Source organism: Nyctibius grandis, chromosome 5 (assembly GCF_013368605.1).
Source record: "Nyctibius grandis isolate bNycGra1 chromosome 5, bNycGra1.pri, whole genome shotgun sequence".
NCBI classification, from domain to species: Eukaryota; Metazoa; Chordata; class Aves; order Nyctibiiformes; family Nyctibiidae; genus Nyctibius; species Nyctibius grandis.
The window spans coordinates 89,873,228-89,895,575 of record NC_090662.1 but is presented as its reverse complement, the minus strand read 5'-3'; the positions used below and the strand labels follow the sequence as shown (position 1 = coordinate 89,895,575).

Sequence of the window (22,348 nt, the reverse complement as noted above, 5' to 3'; positions counted from 1 at the left end):
CACCCAAGCACTTCTGCTCGTCCAGACACAGGTGACTCGTTGAGGCCCAAAATCTCACAGCTCGCCTTGGCTCTGGAGTATGTGTTTACTGTTAGTGCTGCCATTTGTATATCCCGCCGCACACTGCGGCCCACCATCAGACGGCAAACTGCCAAAGTTTTCCGTTTGCGACGTGGGTTAAGTTTCTAAGCCAGTTACTTATTTGGGGTTATTTTAAATGAGCTATTTCTCGCTTCTAGGTAGGTTACTGTAGGCCTTGACAAGAGTTCAGTTTTTCTCTTGCTTTTGTGCCTAACCCCCACAAATGCCAGGCCGAAGACATGTCTGCTTTTGAGAGGTAACGAGTGAGCACACGATGTCCGGGCAGAACAATCCCCCTGAGCTACTGCCTCTGGCGAAAAAGAGGGCTTTTTTCCTGCATAGTTCAGTTTCTCCCCCTTTCCTTTAAGGCTCACTCTTGCCTCTGCCCAGAAGAAACCAGACTAAACCAGACCAAGGTTCCGGAGCGGGGCAGGGACGGAGCCACTACCTTCCCCCAGCGCACGGCTGTCCCAGCCTGCTGTCAGCGCCAGTTCCTCCCGGGCCTGTGGCCGCAGAGCCGAGCGGGCAGCCCCCGAGCAAGAGGAGGCTATGGCACCCCGGCTGCCTTTCTTCCACCCCCACGCCGCCCCGCCGGGCCGCGTTGCCGTGAGGCGCCGCCATCTCGCAGCGGCGGGTCGGGGGGGCGTGAGGCGGCGGCTGGCGGCGGGCCACGGCTGCGGAACGGAGTTTCACTTTCTGTCCCTGCGCTCGGCGGAGCGGGAAATGAAAACTAGGCGGCGGAGTGGGCGCTGCTGCCCTCTGACGCGGCCGGCGAGAAAAGCGGCGGGGCAGCCCCGCTCCGCCCGGCAGCTCCACCGCGGCAGCCGCCTCGCCGCTGCTCTCCGCGCTCCCGCTTCTCCCCGCTCGCTGCTGGCGGCCGCGGGGCTCCCGTGTCGCAGCGGCTGGGCCGGCCCGCCGGACCGAGGTACTCCTCTGTGCCGCAGGTGAGCTGCGGTGCGGGGAGACGTGGTGTCCGGGGGCCCGTCAGCGGGTGCGGTGGGAACGGGGGTGCCTGCTGTGGCTCCGAGCGCTCCTGGTCCTGCGGAAATTGGTAAGGAACTTTTTTGCCTGTTTGTCAGACAGGACGAGCCCTAGGCACCGTGTGCCAGGAGGTTAAAAAAAAAAAGGGGGAGGAATAAAGCGAGCCGAGCAAACGTGTAGTTTGACAGCGAAGTGGGAAGTCTCGTTGCAGCTGCGTGCGAGGAAAGCGTGGAGGTGAAGGGGTCGAGTCCCTGCGGCAGCCCCTCGGGGAGCACCTCAGGGCCGCCGTCTCCTCCCCAGGGCCGCTGCCTCGCAGCCCACCTCCCGCCCAGCGCCATCCCCCCTGAGGAGGGCCACCACTTCTGTCCCTCGTCGCCTCTTCCCCTGCACCTGCTCCCCAAGATACCTGTGAGGAGAAAGGAGCGACGGCGGCGGGAGGAGGTGACGAGGGACAGAGGTGGTGGCCCTCCTCAGGTGGAGGGGGTCTTCGGGGGCTGTGAAGGGACCGTGGGGGTTTATCGTGAGAGGCGGGTGCCCTGGGAGGGCAGACAGGCTGTGGAGCAGGCCAGGGTGGAAGGGAGGAGGCAGGAGAACCTTTTCTCTGCCTAGCGCCAGCATGGTCGCTTGGCTCGGCCAAGCCACATGCGTCGAGGGAACAGGACTGAGTCCTACCCGACCTGCGGAGGAAACCGAGAAGCAGCTCTGCAGCCCCAGTGAGGAGGAGAAATTGGGGGCAAGAGAGGAGCCTGCTCCTCAATTCCCATGCTCACTCACCAGTTTTTTTATACATTTATGCAGGGAAAGGAAGGTCAAGTGCAAATCTTAGGAATGCTGAATTTCTGATAGCCAAAATGAGACAGTTCTGTGCAAGGGTTGGGAAGTTGTGTCGTGTCCCTGCTCCCACACCAGCGTTCCTGACAGCAGTGCCTGGGTGCCTGAGGGAGAGTTTAATGGAACCAGAGACCCAAATCCTCCCATCTCTGTATCACTGTGCACCTTCCTGCCCTAATATCTTTCTACCCATTTTTCAAGTCACCCAAAGCCTTTTAGCCCTGAGCTCGCTCTTTCATCCCACTCTTAATCCTACCTCTCCTGCCAAAAGCTGTCTTGCAAATTAACCTCACCCCCAGTACGTCCCTAGCTGCTGTTCAGCTACCTCTGCCCTGCCTGCCCCCTCCTTTCTGTCTGCTTGGCTGTGAGCATTACTTACCTTCTGGCGGATACTACACCAACTAAACCCACTGGCTTTTCTGCTGTACAAGCAAAGATGGGCTCCTGCTCCAGCTGGGCTTTCAGAAACCTGAACGCCTCATTAAATCATTTCCAGGTGAAGAGGCAGTGTGAATTCAGACTCTGTTTTGCCAAGGAAGAAATTGAATCCAATTTCTCTTTTCACACGTAGCTGTTCTAATCACTGGGTTTGGATATAAAAAGCAATATTCTTGAATCTATCTTTGAGTGTCTGGGTTTATTTTTTTTTCCCAAATAAACCTCCTCAGCAAATTCGACAATTTTTAGTGAATTTGAGTGTATGACTCTTTGAGTTCAAAAGTAAAGAATCAAAAGTACAGTTGGGAAAAAGTGTACTTAGCTTAAAGGTAGTAATTGGGGCAAAAAAAAAAAATTTATAGTTTTTCTGCCTGATAAATTCTTCAGAAACTTTGATATTTAACATTATTACGCACAGTTAACCTGAAAAATAACATGCTTTTAAAGCAAAAACTTTCTTTTTGTGAAAGGCCGAACCAAGATTTTTTCCTTATTTCCCTTTCTTGGTAGCTTTTCTTCGTTCTTTCAGCACCTGGCCTCAGTTTACTTTACATGCTGTTTAATATTTACAAAATAATAATTTCTGAGCATTTGTTTTGTGTTTTTTTCCCCCGTGAATGCTTCCCTAAGTATATCCTTTTTCTCTGGTTCTTCCTCCGTGTTGGAGGTGGGCTTTTAAAAAGTTTCATTTTTTGTGTAATTGCATTCGAACATTTGTCACATTGTTTTGCTTGTGTATTTTTACTTTGCTTTAGTTTGCTGATTTTTTTAAACTTTCATTTAAAGAGCCAGACATAAGAGACTTGTCAGAGTAATGGTCTGTTCAATACTCCCTTGAAAATCAAGGCATTTTAATGGTCTCTTGCTTTAACAGTTATTTTACCGGAGATCACTTGAAGGAGAATAAAAACACACTGATATCTTTGTGCTTAAATGCCTTTAAAAATTACAGTCCAAAGCGCCACAGTAGAGCTGTGACTAAGGCACTTGAAAAAATGCAGAGAACCCAATACAGAAAACAAACAAATGCTTATCAGCTCAAAAGGCCTGAGAAGGTGAAATTTGCCCTTTTTTATACTTGGCATGCTTTGAGTGATAAAGCATTACTTTTACTAATCGGAGGAGTTTTGCAACATTTGCCATTTGGACAATTTTAATCGTATTATTTACCAAATCTTCTTGAACAGGGATATCTGGAGTTCCCTGGCTAGGTGGAGCTGTTTCTGTGGAACTGAAGATTCGTTTCTTCATTCAGCCACAAAAGGAAGACGGGATGTGCAATTGCTGTCAAGCACCACGTCTGTTACCTTGCCAATAGCCCCCACACCTACAATACCCATGTTAATTCAAATATACCAAATGCCGTCGCGGTAATCTTACTAATTTTATTGACGTTCCAGCTTTTTCATAATGAAAATATCAAGTACAAAGACAAATCCTGTGTTTCTGAGTGCTCCTCCCCTTTCTGATCTCTCTGTGTCTTTCTGCAGTCCTTCTGTCTTTGTACAATATTGTTGATGGGACAAACAAGTGGACGTCAAGAAAGAAGCGAGAAACTAGAGCAGGCACTAAGCGAGACCATGAAGGCAGAAGCAGATGTAGAAAATACCAAAGAGGAAGCTGAAGAGCTGAAGGCCAGAGACCGGAGGCTAACATCAGTCTTTGGTGTGGCAGACTTAAAAAATGGTAATAATGTTTTGTCTATTCTTCACTCTCCTGTTTTCTGCTTCTAATGCCTGCTGTTCCATTCTCTGTCCTTAGGCCTCATTTTCACCTATTCTTTACCTCTTTGCTGAGGAATATGCAGGCAATTCTCATCTTGCCCTGCCAAGTAACCATTTTGGGTTTTTGAGAAGGGATTACTTGCGGATCTCAGAGCTTCTTCCTGTTTTAAATCCTCAGATTGGCCATTGCAGCTGAAAAAGTCTAGATGCTAGCCCTGTCTCTTTCCAAACACAGCCACCATTGCTTCTGAATTTGCTAAACCATGGGCTAGGCCTTAGTTGTTCTGCTGCATCACTAGATTTGCCTCTCAAAAGCTGTCATCAGTGTTTCAGGTGTACATACTGTTCTATCCCAGCTATATCCCACCCTTACCACCAACTATTCATTTCAGAGTTGTTCTCAGTTTCTGTTCCATGTCCTCTCTCCCTTTGGTGATGACTTCAGAAGAAAAACTTCTAATTTCTGACCACAATTAGTTATACCCCTTTGGGCCACAGAATATGCTATCTTTTAGATGTAGTGTGAACAGCTGTGACTTGCTTTTTCTACTTCTCTCATGCTAGTTCATTTCTTTGAAACTGAGAAAAAGAATACCAGAGGTAGGCTGAAGGGGAAACGTAAAGCCTGTGTGGTAAACAGCTATATGTGGTCCCACATGTAGCTCTTAATTTTGTTATTAGGCCTGGATGTGTAAAAGGCTGAATAAAAATCCTCATACAGGCAGCCTTTGACTTCTGTTTTTATTTTATTTTATTTTATTTTATTTTATTTTATTTTATTTTATTTTATTTTATTTTATTTTCTGTTTAGATGTGTTATGAGAGGACTGGAAGTAGAGGAACTGGGAGACATCTGAGTATCATAATCCAGGCTTACTTGGATTTTTCCTGTCAGTTGCCAAACAAAAATAAATGTTGCCTGCTTGAGGAACATAAGAACAGATTAAACACTTTCTCAGATCTGGCCAAGACGCTGGGCCTATACACTGAATGGATGAATATGTACAAGAGGAGTTTCCCCACTTCCAAATAATTTTCACTTTCTTTTCTTGTACCTATCTCCAGGCATTACTTTCTCTTTTTCTGTGCCTGCAGAAGCTATTGGACTGTACAACGTTGGACAGAGCTGCTGTCTGAACTCTCTGCTCCAAGTGTTCCTCATGAATATACACTTCACAGGAATACTTCGAAGGTACCACCTGTTCGAACTACCTGAGATACTTCTGTTGTTGCTCTGTTGTCTCCACTCCTTTTTTACATGGGATGTACATTGGAAGGCTTGGATCATCAAGGTGCTAGCAAGGCGCTTTCAGCGTACTCAGCAAGGTCTCTGCCTTGTGTCTGTCCTATACAGACTAGGGCCTGCAAAGGTAGAAGTCGCAGTTTTCTGACTTGTTAGTCACCTCTGATTTATGTGCTGGTTGCACACTGGTAAGCTGCAGTCCTGAACACTGGGACTTTATGACTTGTATCTCTCTTTTCCCAGGTATGCTCATAGCCCATTATAACTAAAGGATGTGTGGTGTGTAACCATATCCGCTATTAATTTTGTGACTTTAAGCATGTAAACATCAACATATTGGTGATCCATAGCCTCTGGCCCCCAATTGTCCTGGCTAACACCTGATAGAGAGGAATAAATGTTGTTGCAGATAGCGAATATGTAGTGTTACTTTGCTTTGCGTGACTGTGCTGTCTACTTGTTTGTGAGGAGGATTTGGGCTTCTGCCTCGCTACCAACCACACTAATAACTGGTTTGATTTGTTTTCAGTTTGCTCATCTAAGTGGATCATTCCTATTCAGTCCTCCTTTCTCCAAATGTTACATACTCACCCGTGTGCAGAGGGGGAAGAAGACAAGTTACAGGCATGCAGAGATGAGAAGTGTCATAAATGGGCAAAGCTAAATAATGTAGACAGTAGGTTACCACTGTTATTTGAAGAAAGACTTAGAAAAACCTGTGGACTGCAATAAAATTAGGGAGGATAAAAAGCTTTCCCATTGGCATATAGTTGAAATGTAAGCATTATGATATACACGCCCATGAAATTTTGAGGGTATACTGAAAATGAAGGCATGAACAGGCGGGAGGCAAGAACAGCTCTGAAACTGGCTGTAACTAATGTTGTTTCTAGACCCCAGAAAGCACTTCAGGTCCTGCTCGGTTTGCCCCTTATTCAGGAACAGGCCAACTTAAAATTGTGGCCTTTTACTTTAGAACTGTCAGCCGGCACTGTGGGATGAGCTAGTGCAGGTATCTGCTTCCCCTTTTTCCTTCTTTTGCTAAAACCGTGCCCATTCTGGTTCCTCTTGAGTTGCTGTCTGTGCTATCCACCTCTGCTCCTTCAGGTGTCACGTCTAATATTTCTCCATTGTACCGCTTGATTACCATTCATGTTGCTGCTTCTCTTTATAGGATCACAGTGCCACCACATGCTGCGCAGAAGAAGAAGAATGTCCCATACCAAATGCTCCTGCTGTTGGAGGAGATGCAGTGTGGCAAGCAGAAAGCCGTTTCTCCCCTAGACCTCGCCCGGTGTCTTTCAGGATACAGAGTGAAATGTAAGCAGCGCCACCTCATGCCCACCTCTGTCTGCAGACCAGGGTTGCTAATTATCAAGCAGTAACAAGCAGCGCAGACTCTGACAACTCATTCAGAGATTCAGAAATGTGGGGAGTTAGGTACATGATGACGTAGTGCTCTTTATAGCTGCTTCCCAGTTGTGAGTGAGATGCTATGTCTTACTTGTGAAGAGGGGGAAAAAAAGCCCCTGCCAGATTTCCTTGCTGATGTCCAAAGGGTGGGAAGACTGTCAGACTGCTAGAAGACTCAGCTACTGATACTGGCCAGAGGGAAGGGGCTGTGCAGGGCAGAGAGAGGACAGCTTGTATCTTGATTTGTCTTGCTATACTGGCATGGAAATAGTGAAACAGCTGCTGTTTCTTTTTAGAAGGAAAGGATTGTGTGGAAAAGATACTGAGTTCACCCAGATCCCCAAGGGTAGAAACCATATCCTTCCTGTTCCTTGTTATAAGGGCAGAGAGAAGAATTTGCTGGCTTAACCACCTACCTGGGCAGGGTCCCAAAGGAGAGAGATTGTTAAATGCACAGGTGACTGGTGACAAAGGGATACTGAGGGTTTGTTTATGTGTACAAATACATACAGTATATCCAAATGGCCTAATCTTTATCATATAAAAGCCAAAACAGGACAGCACTGACAGGGATAGATGGTAGCCAGTACAGACCTATATTAAGGAGGAACATGAGATAACCTGAATATTTCTGTTTGCATCATTTTTCCCCCTGAGACTGAATGGCTCTGCATTCTGCCTTCTCTCTTCCAATTAAAGAGAGATGCCCAAAGAGAGTTTATAAAGTTTGACAGTTTCCCACCTTGTCCTTCTGCTTTAAAATTGAGGTGTGGTTCATAAAGTCCTATATCCCAGCACATGGTGCTTTACCTGGATTGCAGACGTGCCATAAGACATGAGGAAAGGTATATTTTCTGAGCTTCATTTAGCCAGGGATGTCTGTAATCTTACTAGAACCCAGCTGAAGTCAGACCTGCAGACTTGCAGGGAAGTTGAAAGCACTTCCACCTCAGGGTGTTGGATTATTCCACAAAATTTGTTTCACCTATGATCAAGCATAGAGGTAGTCCAAAAATATTGAGATTTTGCTAAACTATGTGTAGGTTTTGCCCAGTTCCTAAATCTTGAGTTCATCATGAGCTGAGAACATCAGTTCTTTGCATTCAAGGACGTGTTTGTTTTTTTTTTCCTGTAAGTTCAATCTTGAAGCAATCCTCTGCGGAGCCATTCTAAGCAAGCTGTGCATTGAGCTGTATCCCACCATCATAGGTTTATTAATATGCCAGTTTAGCCAGAGTGGAACGACAAAGCATAATGTTACTACATCATCCTTGGCTTCCTGTGCTTGAGACTCTGTGCTTTTTCCCTGGGTAGGGATCAAGGGGTTTATACCATTCTGTGGATGAGACAGATGGGTAGGCCTCCCTGTCATTTTTATCTCAGCACTCAGAAGTGTTACAGCCTTAGTAAGGGCATGGGGGAGACAAGTCTGTGGAGTCACGAAGGTGAGAAAGAGAACAGAACCTCCCCTGTATTGTTTCTAAGAAGGACTCAACTAAATGCAACCCTCAACTCAGTGAGCTATCTGAGCCCTGTCCTCCGGTAGGTATTGGGTATACTCTTGGCCCTGCGTCTGGTGGGAAGGACATGACTTTTGCACTGGGTTGTACAATGGGGCACTCAAGTTGTCCCATCTTTTCCCACTGCCTGCTCAGGTAACACAGCTTGTCTCCAGCCTAAACTCTGTCCCTGGCAGGGAGTGGCAAGGGAACAAGAGACTGGATCTAATGGGGGACAAGAAATCTCCCTTTGCCATCTGTGGGAAATCTGTGCTTGGTGCTGTTCATAATACTGATTGAGGTTGTATCTTCTGTTTGTCCAGTGTTCGTGCAGCATGATGCTGCCCAGCTCTTCCTGACTCTCTGGAACTTGTTAAAGAGGCAGATGGAAAAGCCAGAGCTGGTAAGGACAGTCACTGAAATGAACACTAGGTCCTTTGGCCCTTGTCATGTGTGGTTTCCTCGGCTTCTTGAAGAAGAATCCCATTCATTGACAATTGTCCTAAATGAAATTCTTAAAATTATCCCCTATTTGAATCTTTCCTCTCATCTTTCAAATGGGAGATGGAACATTGATTTCATGGGCTTCAGCATTTTGAAACACAGGTAACTTTTGTTCATCCTACTTTTACGGCATGCCAGGGTCTCCCCTCTAATAGGAGAGTTGATTAATGAAAAGATTGATCTTCTTGCAACCCTGAATTTAGTTACTTTGCATTTCTTTTTTTCCCCAAATTTCTTTAAGCATTTATTGGCATGTCTTGACACAGCTTCTCTATTCTTTGAACTCAGCCATGTGCATTTCATTATATTTAGTCACTGTTAGTATGTTATGTATATGACAGTACCTCCCAGGGCAGCTATGTAAGGTAAGAGAAAAGTGACTCGTCCTCACCCACTGTCATAGTTTTATTCATACAGAAGACAGGCTCCTGCTGCAGTTCCAAACAAAACAATAAAATTCTGCATCAAAGCAGACATTGAATTGTCTGATCTTGTTATAGGCTGTGTCTTTCTCCTCTGCTCGGGGATGAGGGGAAGGAGTTGTTCTCCTTTAAATGGTGGGAAGTACTCTGTCCGCATAAGTCAATGTCAGATCTGGGTTCAAGCCTTAAAGCAGTAACATTGTGTGAAGTAACATGTCCACGTGGGCTTTCCCACCCACACAGGGAAACACCTCAGCTGTTCTTCATAAACCTTGTTTTGGCCTTTTTTTACCTCTCCAGATTGAAGACCTGAGTTATTTGTACACTATCTGTGTACAGGAGCACCTGGCCTGTCAGAAATGCTCTTTTGAAACAAAGAGGAACAGCAGCATGTTAACCCTTCCACTCCCAGTGTTGAATTCCAGTTCTCGCGTGCTGAAGACTCTGGTAAGTTCAGTGGCAACGCTGTTGCCTTGGGAAGAAGATTCCCCTGTGTTCACTGTGGGAGCCTTCTCCTTGCAGCACTGGTGTCTCCTGGAACTCATTTAGAATCTCTGTGAGAATCTCTGCAGGGTGTCTGGGGCTTTGAGGTGATCGTTTCTCACTCACATTTCTTCTTTGTTTTGAGGGGTTCTAAATTTCTTAAAAAATTTGCTTGATTTGGGGAATGGAAAATGAAGTCCTTGAATTGCCTTTCTAACAAGAGTGTTGACTAAATACTCTGTAAGACTCGAAGGCTCATACTGCACAGTGATACGTACCTGTGAGAGCTTAGATGGAACAGTGAGGTGCCCTAGATAACTTGTGAGCCCTGGCCAGACACATTGCATTTGCCCAGTGCAGTGTTCTTTTACTGTTAAAGCATCACTGCTGTTTGATACCCAGATACAGCCGTGATGGTGGCTGTGTAGGTGCTGCCACAAATAGACAGTGGATTTTTCAGGTGACACTGGACCATTGGACCTTATTCATTCTCTGACCACTTCATACTGTTTCAGCCTAAAGGAACCTCTTTCAAAACCTCTAAGGCTTTCAAGTAGGTATAAAAGACACCTATACATCAACATCTTTTTGTGGAAAATGTGGTACTCTCTTTTTTTTCAACTAACGTAATCACACTAGCAGTTAGGAAAAAGGGAGTACCCTTTTTTAGGCTGCCAGGCAATCACAGAATCACAGAATGTTAGGGATTGGAAGGGACCTCGAAAGATCATCTAGTCCAATCCCCCTGCCGGGGCAGGATTGCCTAGACCATATCACACAGGAACGCGTCCAGGCGTGTTTTGAATGTCTCCAGAGAAGGAGACTCCACAACCCCTCTGGGCAGCCTGTTCCAGTGTTTGGTCACCCTCACCGTAAAGAAGTTTTTCCTCATATTTATGCGGAACCTCCTGTGTTCCAGCTTGCACCCATTGCCCCTTGTCCTGTCAAGGGATGTCACTGAGAAGAGCCTGGCTCCATCCTCATGACACTTGCCCTTTACATATTTATAAACATTAATGAGGTCACCCCTCAGTCTCCTCTTCTCTAAGCTAAAGAGACCCAGCTCCCTCAGCCTCTCCTCATAAGGGAGATGTTCCACCCCCTTAATCATCTTCGTGGCTCTGCGCTGGACTCTCTCTGGCAGTTCCCTGTCCTTCTTGAACTGAGGGGCCCAGAACTGGACACAATATTCCAGATGCAGCCTCACCAGGGCAGAGTAGAGGGGGAGGAGAACCTTTCTTGACCTGCTAACCACACCCCTTCTAATACACCCCAGGATGCCATTGGCCTTCTTGGCCACAAGGGCACACTGCTGGCTCATGGTCATCCTGTTGTCCACTAGGACCCCCAGGTCCCTTTCCCCTACGCTGGTCTCCAACAGGTCTGCCCCCAACTTGTAGTGGTACATGGGGTTGTTCTTGCCCAGATGCAGGACTCTACACTTGCCCTTGTTATATTTCATTACATTTCTCCCCACCCAACTCTCCAGCCTGTCCAGGTCCCTCTGAATGGCTGTGCAGCCTTCCGGCGCGTCAGCCACTCCTCCCAGTTTTGTGTCATCAGCGAACTTGCTGACAGTGCACTCTATTCCCTCATCCAAGTCATTAATGAATATATTGACTAGAACTGGTCCCAGTACCGACCCTCGAGGGACTCCGCTAGACACAGGCCTCCAACTGGACTCAGTCCCATTGACCACCACTCTCTGGCTTCTTTCCTTCAGCCAGTTCACAATCCACCTCACTACCCGATCATCCAGACCACACTTCCTCAGTTTAGCTGCGAGGATGCTGTGGGAGACCACAAAGACAAAATCTTTTGTGGGGACAAAGACAAAATCTTTTGTCCTTTGAATAAAATATGCCTTCTGTAGCTTTGCTGTTTGCATGTACCTTGTACAAGTAGAAATAGAAATCCAGCTTGAAGGAATTCAGCTGAAAGAAATCTCTGTCTTCTTAGGAGGACTGTCTGCGGTACTTTTTCCATCCAGAAGAGCTGACTGATCACAACATGTGTTTCTGTGAACAGTGTGGAAGGAAAACACCTTTTTTGCAGGTAATTGGAGAATTATTTCCCCATATGTCTCTTATACCCAGAACTCCCTTTAGGACTGGGAAGGGTGGGGAAAGGGCTCAACCATATCAGTTTAAGAGGAGATCAACAACTCAAAGACTTGTCAGCACACCAATGTCAGCTAGGTATAAACTGCATGCATCTTTCCTGTTAGGAAGTTCCGCACTGTACATGTAGCTCTAGGAACAGAGGAATGTTTTCATGGGTTTTAAGGTAAGCCACCGAGGGATGTAGCATTTCTGTACCAGCAGAAAAGCTTCTCTTGGTTCATGTGTTTCCACTCTGGGGCTTTACACTGCTGCATTGCTCTAGGGGTAGACAAGAATATGTTACTGGAGCTGTGCATACACATAAAAGTAGGCTACTGTAGGGTAATTTCCTTTCTTCCTTGCTCTCCACTGGGCTCCCTGCCTCTTTTTTACAGTATTGGTCTCTGCCAGCCAATGAATTAGCTGTTTCATGAAGAGGCAAGTGCATTGAAGAGAGAGGTGTGTGAGGGAGACTGCCTCAGCTCAAGGCTTGGAGGTGACTTTCCGCATCATTTTCACCAGTGGGCCACCTCCGAGGCCACAATGCATCCATATGTCTTGGTGGCAGCCATGGCAGCAGCAGTAATATCAACAAAGGCAGTGCTGGAAGGAATGAGCTGTCAGCTTGGTGTCCTCCATGGAGCTCTAGTGGCCACAAGTCACAAGGAAGTTGGCTTGCCTCTCCTTACCAACCTAGTGCTACCAACCTAGGGTTAAGAAAGCAGATGAGAAAGGAAGCAGCCCATCAGAAACCCAAGGCTGGGTGCTGATCACACTGAAGTTGAGAAACGTGGTTATTGCAGCTCCATTACATGTATGTGTCTCGTGTGCAGATGAGCTACAAAGGTTTGGCATTTACTGTCCGGTGGAATTGGCAATCATTCATGGTGGCACTGACTGCTCTCCATGCTACATTGACTGGATGGCAGTGGCTGTTTCCACCCCAGCTCCCCAGGGTTTGTTCCTTAGTTTTCAGTTGCGTTATGTGTTGCTTTACAGAGCATGAAGCTGGTCCATCTGCCACAGACTCTGACCATACACCTAAAGCGCTTCTGCTTCGAAAAATCAGCCTGCATTTACAAGCTTAGTCACTATCTGCCATTCCCACAAGACCTTGATTTCAATGCAGTCTTGACAGAAAATCAGTGCCAAGCAGATGACAATGAAAAGGTGAGATACTCCTAATGCTCTGTTTAAAAAGGGCAGATTTTCTTCTCCCCTCTGTTCAAGTCTCATAAAAACTTAAGAGATCACATCAGTACTTGCTGCAGTTCAAGGCACTTGTCTTTAAAAATATATGTCTCAGGCTTTACCTGTGCCTGGTGTTGTCTCACATCCCATGGTTTTAACTGGTTCAGGCATTATGCAACTTTCTGTGCTCAGGTTAAATCACCAAAGGCACCATAATTGGAGCTTTCTGCCATAAGGACAAAAAACAGGCATTACACAAAAAACAACGCCAATCCCTTTTTTTCTGAGAATGTTTAGCATAACTTTTTCTTCCATTTCTAAATATACTAAAGAAAAGAAGAAAACACAGTTCATTTGGATGACCAAATCCAGACATTGTAAACATTGTCTAGAGGCAACTTCTGTCCTGTGGTTCAGCCTCCGGGGCAAGACGGCCTCAGTGAGCAGCAGACCTACTGCTTTGCAGAGGTCACTAGTCCAAGAGAGGGGAGCTCCATTCTTGGCAGTTTCCCATGCAGTGGTGTTTGCCACAGAGCTGAGGTTAGCAGGGAGATGACAGCTTTGTGAAGCAGCTGAGAGTGATCTGCCACACTGTGGATCTGGTCCCCTTGCTGAGAAATAACAGGGGAGGTGTGGCAACAGCAAAACATTGCTGGTGCAGTGTTGGCTGCAGTGTAATCTCTTTGCTACGCCTTTGTTGTGCTACTGCCTTTTTCACATTCCTGTGACCTCCCGGGAGGCTGCCAGCCCATAGCTGGAAGGCAAAACTCTGAGGGTAAGAGCGGAAAAAGGCAGGATCCTCACGGCCAATCTAATCTTTCTCTTTTTTCCTTATGGAATGCACATTCTTGCTATCCTGGCTGCTGCTTTTCTTCAGCCAATGGCAAATGAGAATTGCACTGAAAGATACTCTTTGTGGCTCTTCACAGGCTGCCTGGCAATATGAGCTTTTTGCCGTTGTTGCTCATTCAGGATCAACTAGTTTTGGACACTACTGTGCCTATATTCGAAGTCTCACCGAATGTAAATGGTATTGCTTCAACGATTCTGAGGTTTGCCAGGTGAGGAGACAAATCCACATTTCTTTTGTAGCTTCCTAGACATTCCTCCAAATCTCATTCAGTCTGACTGACTGCTGATTAAAGAGAATTAGGAAAGAAAACTGAAGCTGCAGAGCTTTGTGCACCTCATTCCTCTGCTACAGCGTACTCTGAGCTGAGGGCAAAGTGGATCTAGCTTCTGTACCAACAAGGTCTCAGATTCTGGTTTGCAATTTGCAGAAGCACCCATTTGCTGTATACTCTATGTACTCTAGATCTGTGTAATGTATGTGTTCAGGAGAGGCAAAGGAACTGTTTTTCCTCAAAGGGTAAAAGCAATAAACTGATTTATTAAAAGGTGTGTAGTTCCTGCAAGTACCACTTAACACCACTCATACGAGGATTGCTGTGCTGGTATCACAATATGTCCATCTCTTTAAGAGGTTTTACCAGCCTCCCCTTGTGTGTTTTTCTTCTCTAGGTATCATGGGATGATGTTAAATGCACCTATGGACATTCCAATCTCCACTGGTAAGCAAACACATCTCTATTTTTACCTAATGCTGCTCTGGGGTTTGGAATGAGGGCAGCAAACAGAGGGAAGACAAATGGTTTGAACTGTATGTTGCCTGGGAAGTACTGGGGATGCAGGAGAGTAGAAGAGGCACTCTTGTATTCTGGTTACTCTGATGGGACTATATATGACTATACCAGGAGCCTGCAGGATTACTGAGTAGTCACAAATGGGGCTGCAGGAGTGGTCGTGTTATGTATGATTGCCACATGGACCCTATATCCTGACTGAAGTTGGATACGTCCGTTAGGATTCCTCCATGCTTTTTGTTTTGATGTGTCATAAGAAAACGAGCTGTGGGGAGAGATAATCCCTCCTATGCGCTATAGCACTGCCAGGGGGTCAGCTTTATATGCTGCCTCAGGAACACTGGAGAGGGTCAGTTCAGTTGAACTAAACCTCAAAAAGCTGAGCAGGAGCAAACCTGAGAAGTTACTTGCAACCTGGATTTTCAAACATACATCTTGGTTTGCTTTTTCTTTGCTTCCACAGGGGAGAAACGGCTTATCTCTTGATTTACATGAAAAAACATCCTCAGTAGCCTTATCCAGGAGTATCAGTGTCTCGGGAAGCTGTGCATTGTCCATGGAGCTCAGCACCTCTGTGCCGGTGTGAACATGTACAAATGTTCCACAAGAAAGGCATTCTGCACTAAGTCCGTAACCTCTGCCTTCACATTTATTTATGAAAAAAGTACAGGAGAGACTCAGCTACAGAAAGGATCTAAGAACTGTTGCACCTAGAAACTTCTTCTTTCATATATTTTTGTTATTTATTGATTCTATATATTAATTTCCACTTAGAATATAGTAGTTAGTCCTTGTCTCTGTTGACTTACCAGTTTCTTTAATGCTGATGCCTAGGTTTCAGTACAGGGGAAGCATTTGGCCTAAAAAGCCTACATGATGTTCCAGAGAGTCACGTGCTATGGCTGGAGAGCTGCGATAGCCATACCTAGCCAGGAAGACCAGAAGAGCTTGAGACTTACTCTGCCCTTTTAGTGCCATGTTAGATGCTGGGAAGCTGGGCAGGGGACCCCAGAAGTCTTGAGAAAACAGCTGGAACAAGGACCAGAACCTTTATGACACATGCACCAGTAATGTTTACTCCTTAAAACCTTCCTGAAAACGAATCACTGCAGGGGTTGAGATGTGTTTGAAAGTTGGTGTCAGCATAAAGAGATGTTTTTAAATCAGGAGCTATTGTAGTAGTTCCGATTTACAAGATGAGTTTGTATATATTTATGCAGATGATTATTGTTTTAGCGTGCTTATCAGGCATTTATATGCATTTTCTTTCCTGTATAGAGGAAAATATTCAGAGCAACAGAGATTCTGAAGCTAGCTAGTGATTTTGCACAACACAGTCCATCTACTGTGGTAAGAGAAGTGAGGTGCCTTGATGTGCTTGAACTTTTGGGATTTTCCTTTAGTACTCCAGCTGGTTGCCAGCTGGAATTGTCTTGCTCTCTCCCTTCCTTCTCTGCCCATGAAGTGGAAATGTCCCTCAAGCAGACAGTGTTCTGGAGAAAGCAATTTTATAGAGTGAGTAATTTTTAAATCTCCTGTTGAGTTCTGTCACTCTGTGCTGTTGGTTCAGCCTGTGCTCCCATGGCAAGACCACACAGCTGGAGGGAAAATGTAGAGCGCGCTAGAAAGGAAGGCTGGTAATGTGACAATCAGAAGAAGAGTGTTCTAAAAGCTCATCACAAGACTCAGCTGTGATGAAAGCAACTTTGGTTGTGATGCTTTTAAAGCACTCGTTGTGGCAAGTCTTGTCGTACTACAGTCTGTGAAAGGATCAGTGACTCCTGTAGTTTGAGATCTAAAAGTACGTTCTAGCCTGGCATATTCTTTGACTGTATCTTTACAAGGGTGCTATTTTTGTGGGACTGAGCACATTTTAAAATTACTAATTTAGTTATTATAGCAGCTATGTTAAGAAATGTTAGGATGAATAGCCTTGCTTGGCATTAGTAGCTAAATTCGCTGAAGCCTTAGGCCACAAGCTGTGGACTTTCACCTAGAGATGCTTTTGGCTGGGGTAGAGTTAATTTTCTTCCAAGTAGCTGGTACAGTGTTGTGGTTTGGGTTTAGTATGAGAATGACATTGGTTACACACTGATGTTTTAGTTGTTAAGTAATGTTTGTCTAGGACTTTTCAGTTTTGTGCACAAGAAGCACAAAGCAGAAGATAAGGTGGCTACAGCCATCAGCAGAAGCTGCAACTTGATGAGGACAGTTAATGGCCTGCCTGGAGACAGAGAAAGACTCCAATAAGGTATTAGAAGACCCCAGACCAAAAATCACCTTTGGACTAAAAAGGCGCGTGAAGAATGTGTGAAGAGCGCGTGAGGGGCGGGTGCATAAATCATAAGGGTATAATTGCCCAGGGATTTCCTTGTTTGGGGTCCCTCTCTGGAGGCACCCAGCTGGAGCTGGTTTTGTACTGTACCATGTGAAAAAATTATTGGTTTTTTAATATAATAATTTTATGTATAATGTGGAAGGTGAATTGAGAGAGCTTGGAGCATAGCTGTGAAATTACATTTTTATGAACTAGCAGGTATTTATTTGACTGGACTAGCAAGGTCCATGATTCTGTTCAACTCTCCTGTATTGGTACTATTCATTCTGCATTAAAAAAAATCCCAGTGTATTGTTTGTCACCAGGATGAGGAGTTTTCAGCCTGTTTGCCTTCAGGAACATGTTACGCTTTTTCTAAAGCACCTTGCAGTGGGTGAGTAAGAAAACCAAGTTTCTGTCTGCTTTATCCAGCACTTTGCATATGCGAAGTAGCTGAAAGATGCTGCACTTCCAGAAATTGAGAAGCTAATGGCTCAAGAGACTGACAAGACATTTCTAACTTGATATAATGTGAAACTTAAAAACAAGCTATGCTTATGAAAAATGCCTCAAATGTGTCATAACCTTCCACGTATATCACCCATCAGGGAAGCAATTGCTGAGATTCTGACTGAAAAGATTCTTAATGTATCTCAGTGAAAAGTAGTCAATGTCTTTTGTTCTTTGAATAAAATAGTGTGGGATAAATGCCCCAGAAAATAAGCCTTGTGGATTGTTCTCAGTCTGTTTTTCCTGAATACCATAAATTGTCCAGTAAGGGCCACTCAGTTCCTGGTGGTGGTGATGAGCTTGCCTGACCTCTGCCAACAGCACACTTCGATTACTGAGCGTTTCTGTGAGCATGGTGTTGTCTTGCGTGCTACAAGTCGGGAGCGGTCAGGTCCCAAATGTGATATAGCCAGAAGCGTGCACAGAACGTACACCTTTAATCTTGGAAGCTCCACTGAGGTATTTCTAACAATTAGGACTCCCTGGGGCCATTTTCTGTATTGGCTGCTGGAACACCTCAGGGAGAACTGAGGTGCTGTAAGACAGAACATGTGGTATGTCATTTTTCTGCAACATTTGGCTTTCTGAATGTTCAGGGAACCTACGGCTGGCAACGACGGAGGGATTTAGCAGCTCACCACAATGCTGCCACCACCCTCTGCGCTTGGCACATTCTGCTCCGGGAGCAGAAGTGGCAAATGAATGCTGTACCCACCGCAGGGCCACCTGAGTTCACAGCCTGGGTTAACAAACACTGAGACCTATTCTGTTTTTCTTCTCTATAGCAGGTTATAACGCAGGGTGTCCAAAGACCGAAAGTCTCTGAGGTCTAGACAGCTTAAAGTGTTAAATGCTTCAGTTGTCACATTATAAGCACTGAGTTTATCTACTTCATGAAAATAAGAACGGAGCCTGATCCTGGGCTCTATGAAAAACTGCTATGCCTGGGAGATGTGTGCAAAGAAAAATACAGCATTCAAGGTCTGGACTACATAAAAAACATTGCCTTCCTTTTTCACCCTTCAGTCTGTAGGGCAGCACAGTGGTGAATGCAGGTGGGAGGCTACAGGTTGTAGCCTCAAAAGAAGCGTTCAGGTTAGAGATAACGCTAATGTTAACTCTAACAGCCATGGAAATGAGGCTAAACCTTGCCGGGGCACTTTGCTTTCACACTGGAGACACAACGGATTTATTGTCAGGCTTGCTGTCACATGAAAGCTTACATTGCTTCCAGAGCCGGATGGGCCACAGGAGGAGTGGGAGGGTGTGCAAACTGCACGGTGTACGGATGTACAAACTCTGCCCAACCTGAGCTGCTTTTGCAAAAAGTCACCGTGGCTGCCTCTGCGTCCACAGCAAAGTTCAGTCATAGGCTGGATAAACTGCCCAAGGGCAACTTCTAGCTAAGTGCATGTGATTCAGTGCTAACATTGATATTCTCTACCCTGTAGTTACAACGTGGAGCCTGCCTCACCCAGGGACTGGCCACAGAAAAACACCGCCTGGATCTCTGCCGGCAGTCAGAACACTGCCACAGAGCCACCGCAAAGGAGTCGGGATTATTTACCCTGGGTTTGAGCCATTGTGCGAATGAAGCCTCGCATGGGTAGCAAGGGCTTTGGAAAAGCAGATAAAGCCAAGAGTACACACGTGGAGAGATTATTGTAGATCCTGGTGACTCTTCCTTTCCTTTTTTTGTTTGTTTTGGGATTAGAATGATTTAAGGGAAGGAGTCTGTGAGATAGGAACAGAGCAGTAGCAAAATACACAAATTCTCTGCTTCATCTCTGGCACACTCATCCTCAGATTCAGATATTCCTCACCTTCAAGAAACACACAGAAAAATAGAAGAGGAAAAAAAGTAAATATATATGATATATTATATTGTCCTGGTTTCACTGGGATTTGGTTTCAGTTTGTGGCCAGCCATGGTGATCAAGGCCCTCAGCAGTTAAATCTGGGGCAGCTGACCCAGGCTGGCCCACAGGTGTATTCTGTATCAGTGACATCAAGTTCACTACAAAAGAGAGGGTTTGCTGGGAAGAGCTGGGGTTTTTTTTCTGCTCTCTTCTCTGTTCCTTGCTGTGATTCCTGGAGTAACCTGACAGTGATCTGTGGATAAGTATACTGGTGTCTGTTTTGTGTTGTCATTTATATTGTTTGTCTTCATTTCATTAAATCTGGTTCACTTCATCCCACGAGTCTCCCACTCTTTTTCCCAATTCCCTTCCTCATTTGGGGAAGGGATATTGGGTGATAGAAAAACTGCTATTGTTTAGCCCCGGGTGCGGGCTAAACAAAGACAATATATATATATATCAGACACACATATAATCTATAAAACTTCAATATGTTGTAAATCCCCAAAATTATACATGAAAGTAAAAGAGAAATAGTTTTTTGATACTTTCAGTATCATTTTAATTTACAGGATTCACTTATTGACTAATTATCATCGGTAATTACACAAAAATGCTACACACAAGTTCTATACTTAAAAAAGACCTTCAAAATAGGACCCATCTTAATACAGATTAAAAAACATGGGTTGATAAGACAAGAGTTACTCTAAACTACAATGAAATGTGTAAATCATATTAGGACTTAGCATTACTAGTAATTTTAAAAATAATGGCTTTACTGATAATCTTGTGGATCACAACAATCTCTTGTGTGGTAGTTTTAAGTCATTGAAGGCATCCTCTTTCAACAGGTTTAACCTTTGCTAAGGAGATTCTGTCACTGGCAGTTGCTGCCTTTTTTGCCCTCTGGGGATGGTTTCAGTTTTTGCCCTCCTGGAAGGCAGCGAACGCTGGCCCTTCACTGGCCTCCAGCTTTTCCTACAGTGCTCACTGCCTTTCAGGCAGCTTTGTCTTGCTGATCTCCTGTCCTTAAAGCCAAGTTTCTGGTCCTGCCCTGACTGAGGCCATGCTTCTCCCAGGGAAATTTCGGCGATGTCAAGCCTGGGCTGGCTTTGCCAGTAACATCCATGCTGGTATTTCTTCTGGTAACACAGTGTGGGCTTGAAGCTGTGAGCAGAGGGCAGCACTTTCCTAACAAGTGCAAACAGAAACCTCCAACAACCATTTGAAGGTATTTTATGAAGCAATTAATTAGTTTTTACAAGAGAGCTATTTAGCTCTGACTCCGTGCTGTTTCTCACGTGGCTGGCTTATATTTTACCAGCTTCAAGCTGGCAGGCTCACCACTGTTTCCACCTGCCTGTGGAAATGTGCCCAGGAGTCGCCAACACTTTAGAGAGCTTCACAGATAACAAAAATTTCTGCCATACATGAAGTCAAGAAACTGGAATAGAAATGCTTCTGACCTAAATCTACCTGAATTTAAAGGGGCTGTGAAAACTGAACGAGGACTTAAAAATAAAGGCAAAGTGAACAAAGACTTTCATACAGGCTTAAGAAAGGGTGCTCTAAGCTAATGACTGTTTTTCTAAAATAGACTAATGACTGAAATTTCAGCAGCCAGTGGGATGCAGTTTGATTCGGTATGAAAATGTGCTTTGCTGTGTGATGGATGGCTGGAGCAGCGAGTGGAATAATCCTCTCCATGTCTGCCTTTGTGATGGGCAGAGCAGAGGTCGAGGAACTGGGAGAGTCCCTCTCATTAGGGAGCTGGCTACACGCCACTGAGGGACAGGGGACACGACAGCTGTACTGGAAAGCCAGCCAGTTGTTAATCTACATTAGTTTCAGCAACAGGCTGAAGTGAATTTCTTCCCGTCCTTGGCTGCAGACCAGCAGTACAGGTACCTCGGCAGTCACTGTGACCAGGGCATCAGGTGGACAATCCAGAGAGTTGTGGTCATCAGGTATCTTTCCTCTATGTAACCCATTTTTCTCACAGATAAGGAGAAAAAACACGTAAGTGCATCAAATTTCCAGCACAACTGCTGGTTAAACCTTGCTTTCATTGCAGAATTCAAGTAAGGAAAGATCAGGCTGCAGGCAGAGGCAGCTGCTGCTGCTGGTTGAGACAGGCACGAGCAATGACTTAAGGATGTGAGAGGAAAACTACCCGATGTGAAAAGGCACAAAATCGTAAAGGAAATCTGGTGCTGGAGGGCAAGAGTTTGGTACCACTGGGGACCTGTGTAGGGAGCAGCGGAGTGGATTGATGCCTGCTGGCCTGCAGGGGCTCTTTGGATGTCTGCCCTGGGAGTGCTGAGCATCTTCATGCTCAGTCTCTCAGGCTTTGTTGACTTTTATCTGTGTGAATTTCAAAACAACAGGTTTATGCTTTCAGGTTGAGCGTATTCTGCGTGCAGGGTCTGCACACAGTAAAAAAGACCTGTCCTGTGTCACTGGGCATTTGAGACGCTGCCTGTTGAAACATGGTGTTACCCTGGGGCTGGTTTTGCCTCTAACAGGTGAAAAAGTGGCAGGGAAGGAAAAGTTCATTAACGGCTGGATAAACAATAAATGCTTGGCACTCATATCTTTAAAATGAGTTCTTGCAAAATTTTGGGCAGGGCTCTGAAACCAAGTAGCATGCCAGCTTCTTCTGGCAGGACGCAGGAGCCTCCAGGCTGGGGTCAAACCGACTGTGCATAAAAATTAGAGGTTTTGGATTTCCAGAATAGGCTGCTATTCCTACTGAGCCTTGTAAAACGGTTTTTTCAGTTTATGCAGAAGTTTTTCAGTTGTGAACAGTAAAAAATCTAATGTAGGACAACATGCAAACAGGAAAGGCCATAAAGTAGCAGTAATGCAGCATCAAGGGACAGGACCCCCGAAGCTGTTTGGCTTCTGAAAAGTGGACAAGTACAGAAAGCGACACAGAGCCTGCTCCAGGAAACACAAATCACAGAATCACAGAATCAATCAAGTTGGAAGAGACCTCTGGGATCATCGAGTCCAATGTGCTATAGTGTGCCGTTAGCGACCATCAGTCTTGCAGATTAAGCTCTTTTGATTTTGAAGAGTCACGCAAGGGCTCTTGAAAGGGC

At 45.4% G+C, this 22,348-nt stretch overlaps 1 protein-coding gene across 2 annotated transcripts; it reads left to right on the top strand.

Moving 5' to 3' along the window:
• Positions 1-853: 853 nt before the first annotated feature.
• Positions 854-17,595, top strand: USP18 (ubiquitin specific peptidase 18). 2 transcript variants are annotated; one of them, XM_068401317.1, is made up of 11 exons: positions 854-1,025; positions 3,822-4,017; positions 5,151-5,247; positions 6,473-6,618; positions 8,534-8,613; positions 9,437-9,583; positions 11,579-11,674; positions 12,721-12,891; positions 13,842-13,973; positions 14,434-14,483; positions 15,019-17,595. In XM_068401317.1, the coding sequence occupies exons 2-11, from the start codon at positions 3,849-3,851 to the stop codon at positions 15,065-15,067; spliced, it is 1,137 nt and encodes a 378-aa protein (XP_068257418.1). In that variant the 5' UTR covers positions 854-1,025; positions 3,822-3,848; the 3' UTR covers positions 15,068-17,595. The 2 variants fall into 2 exon arrangements, with proteins under 2 accessions (XP_068257418.1, XP_068257417.1); XM_068401316.1 differs by having other exon boundaries at positions 854-1,132.
• Positions 17,596-22,348: the final 4,753 nt, after the last annotated feature.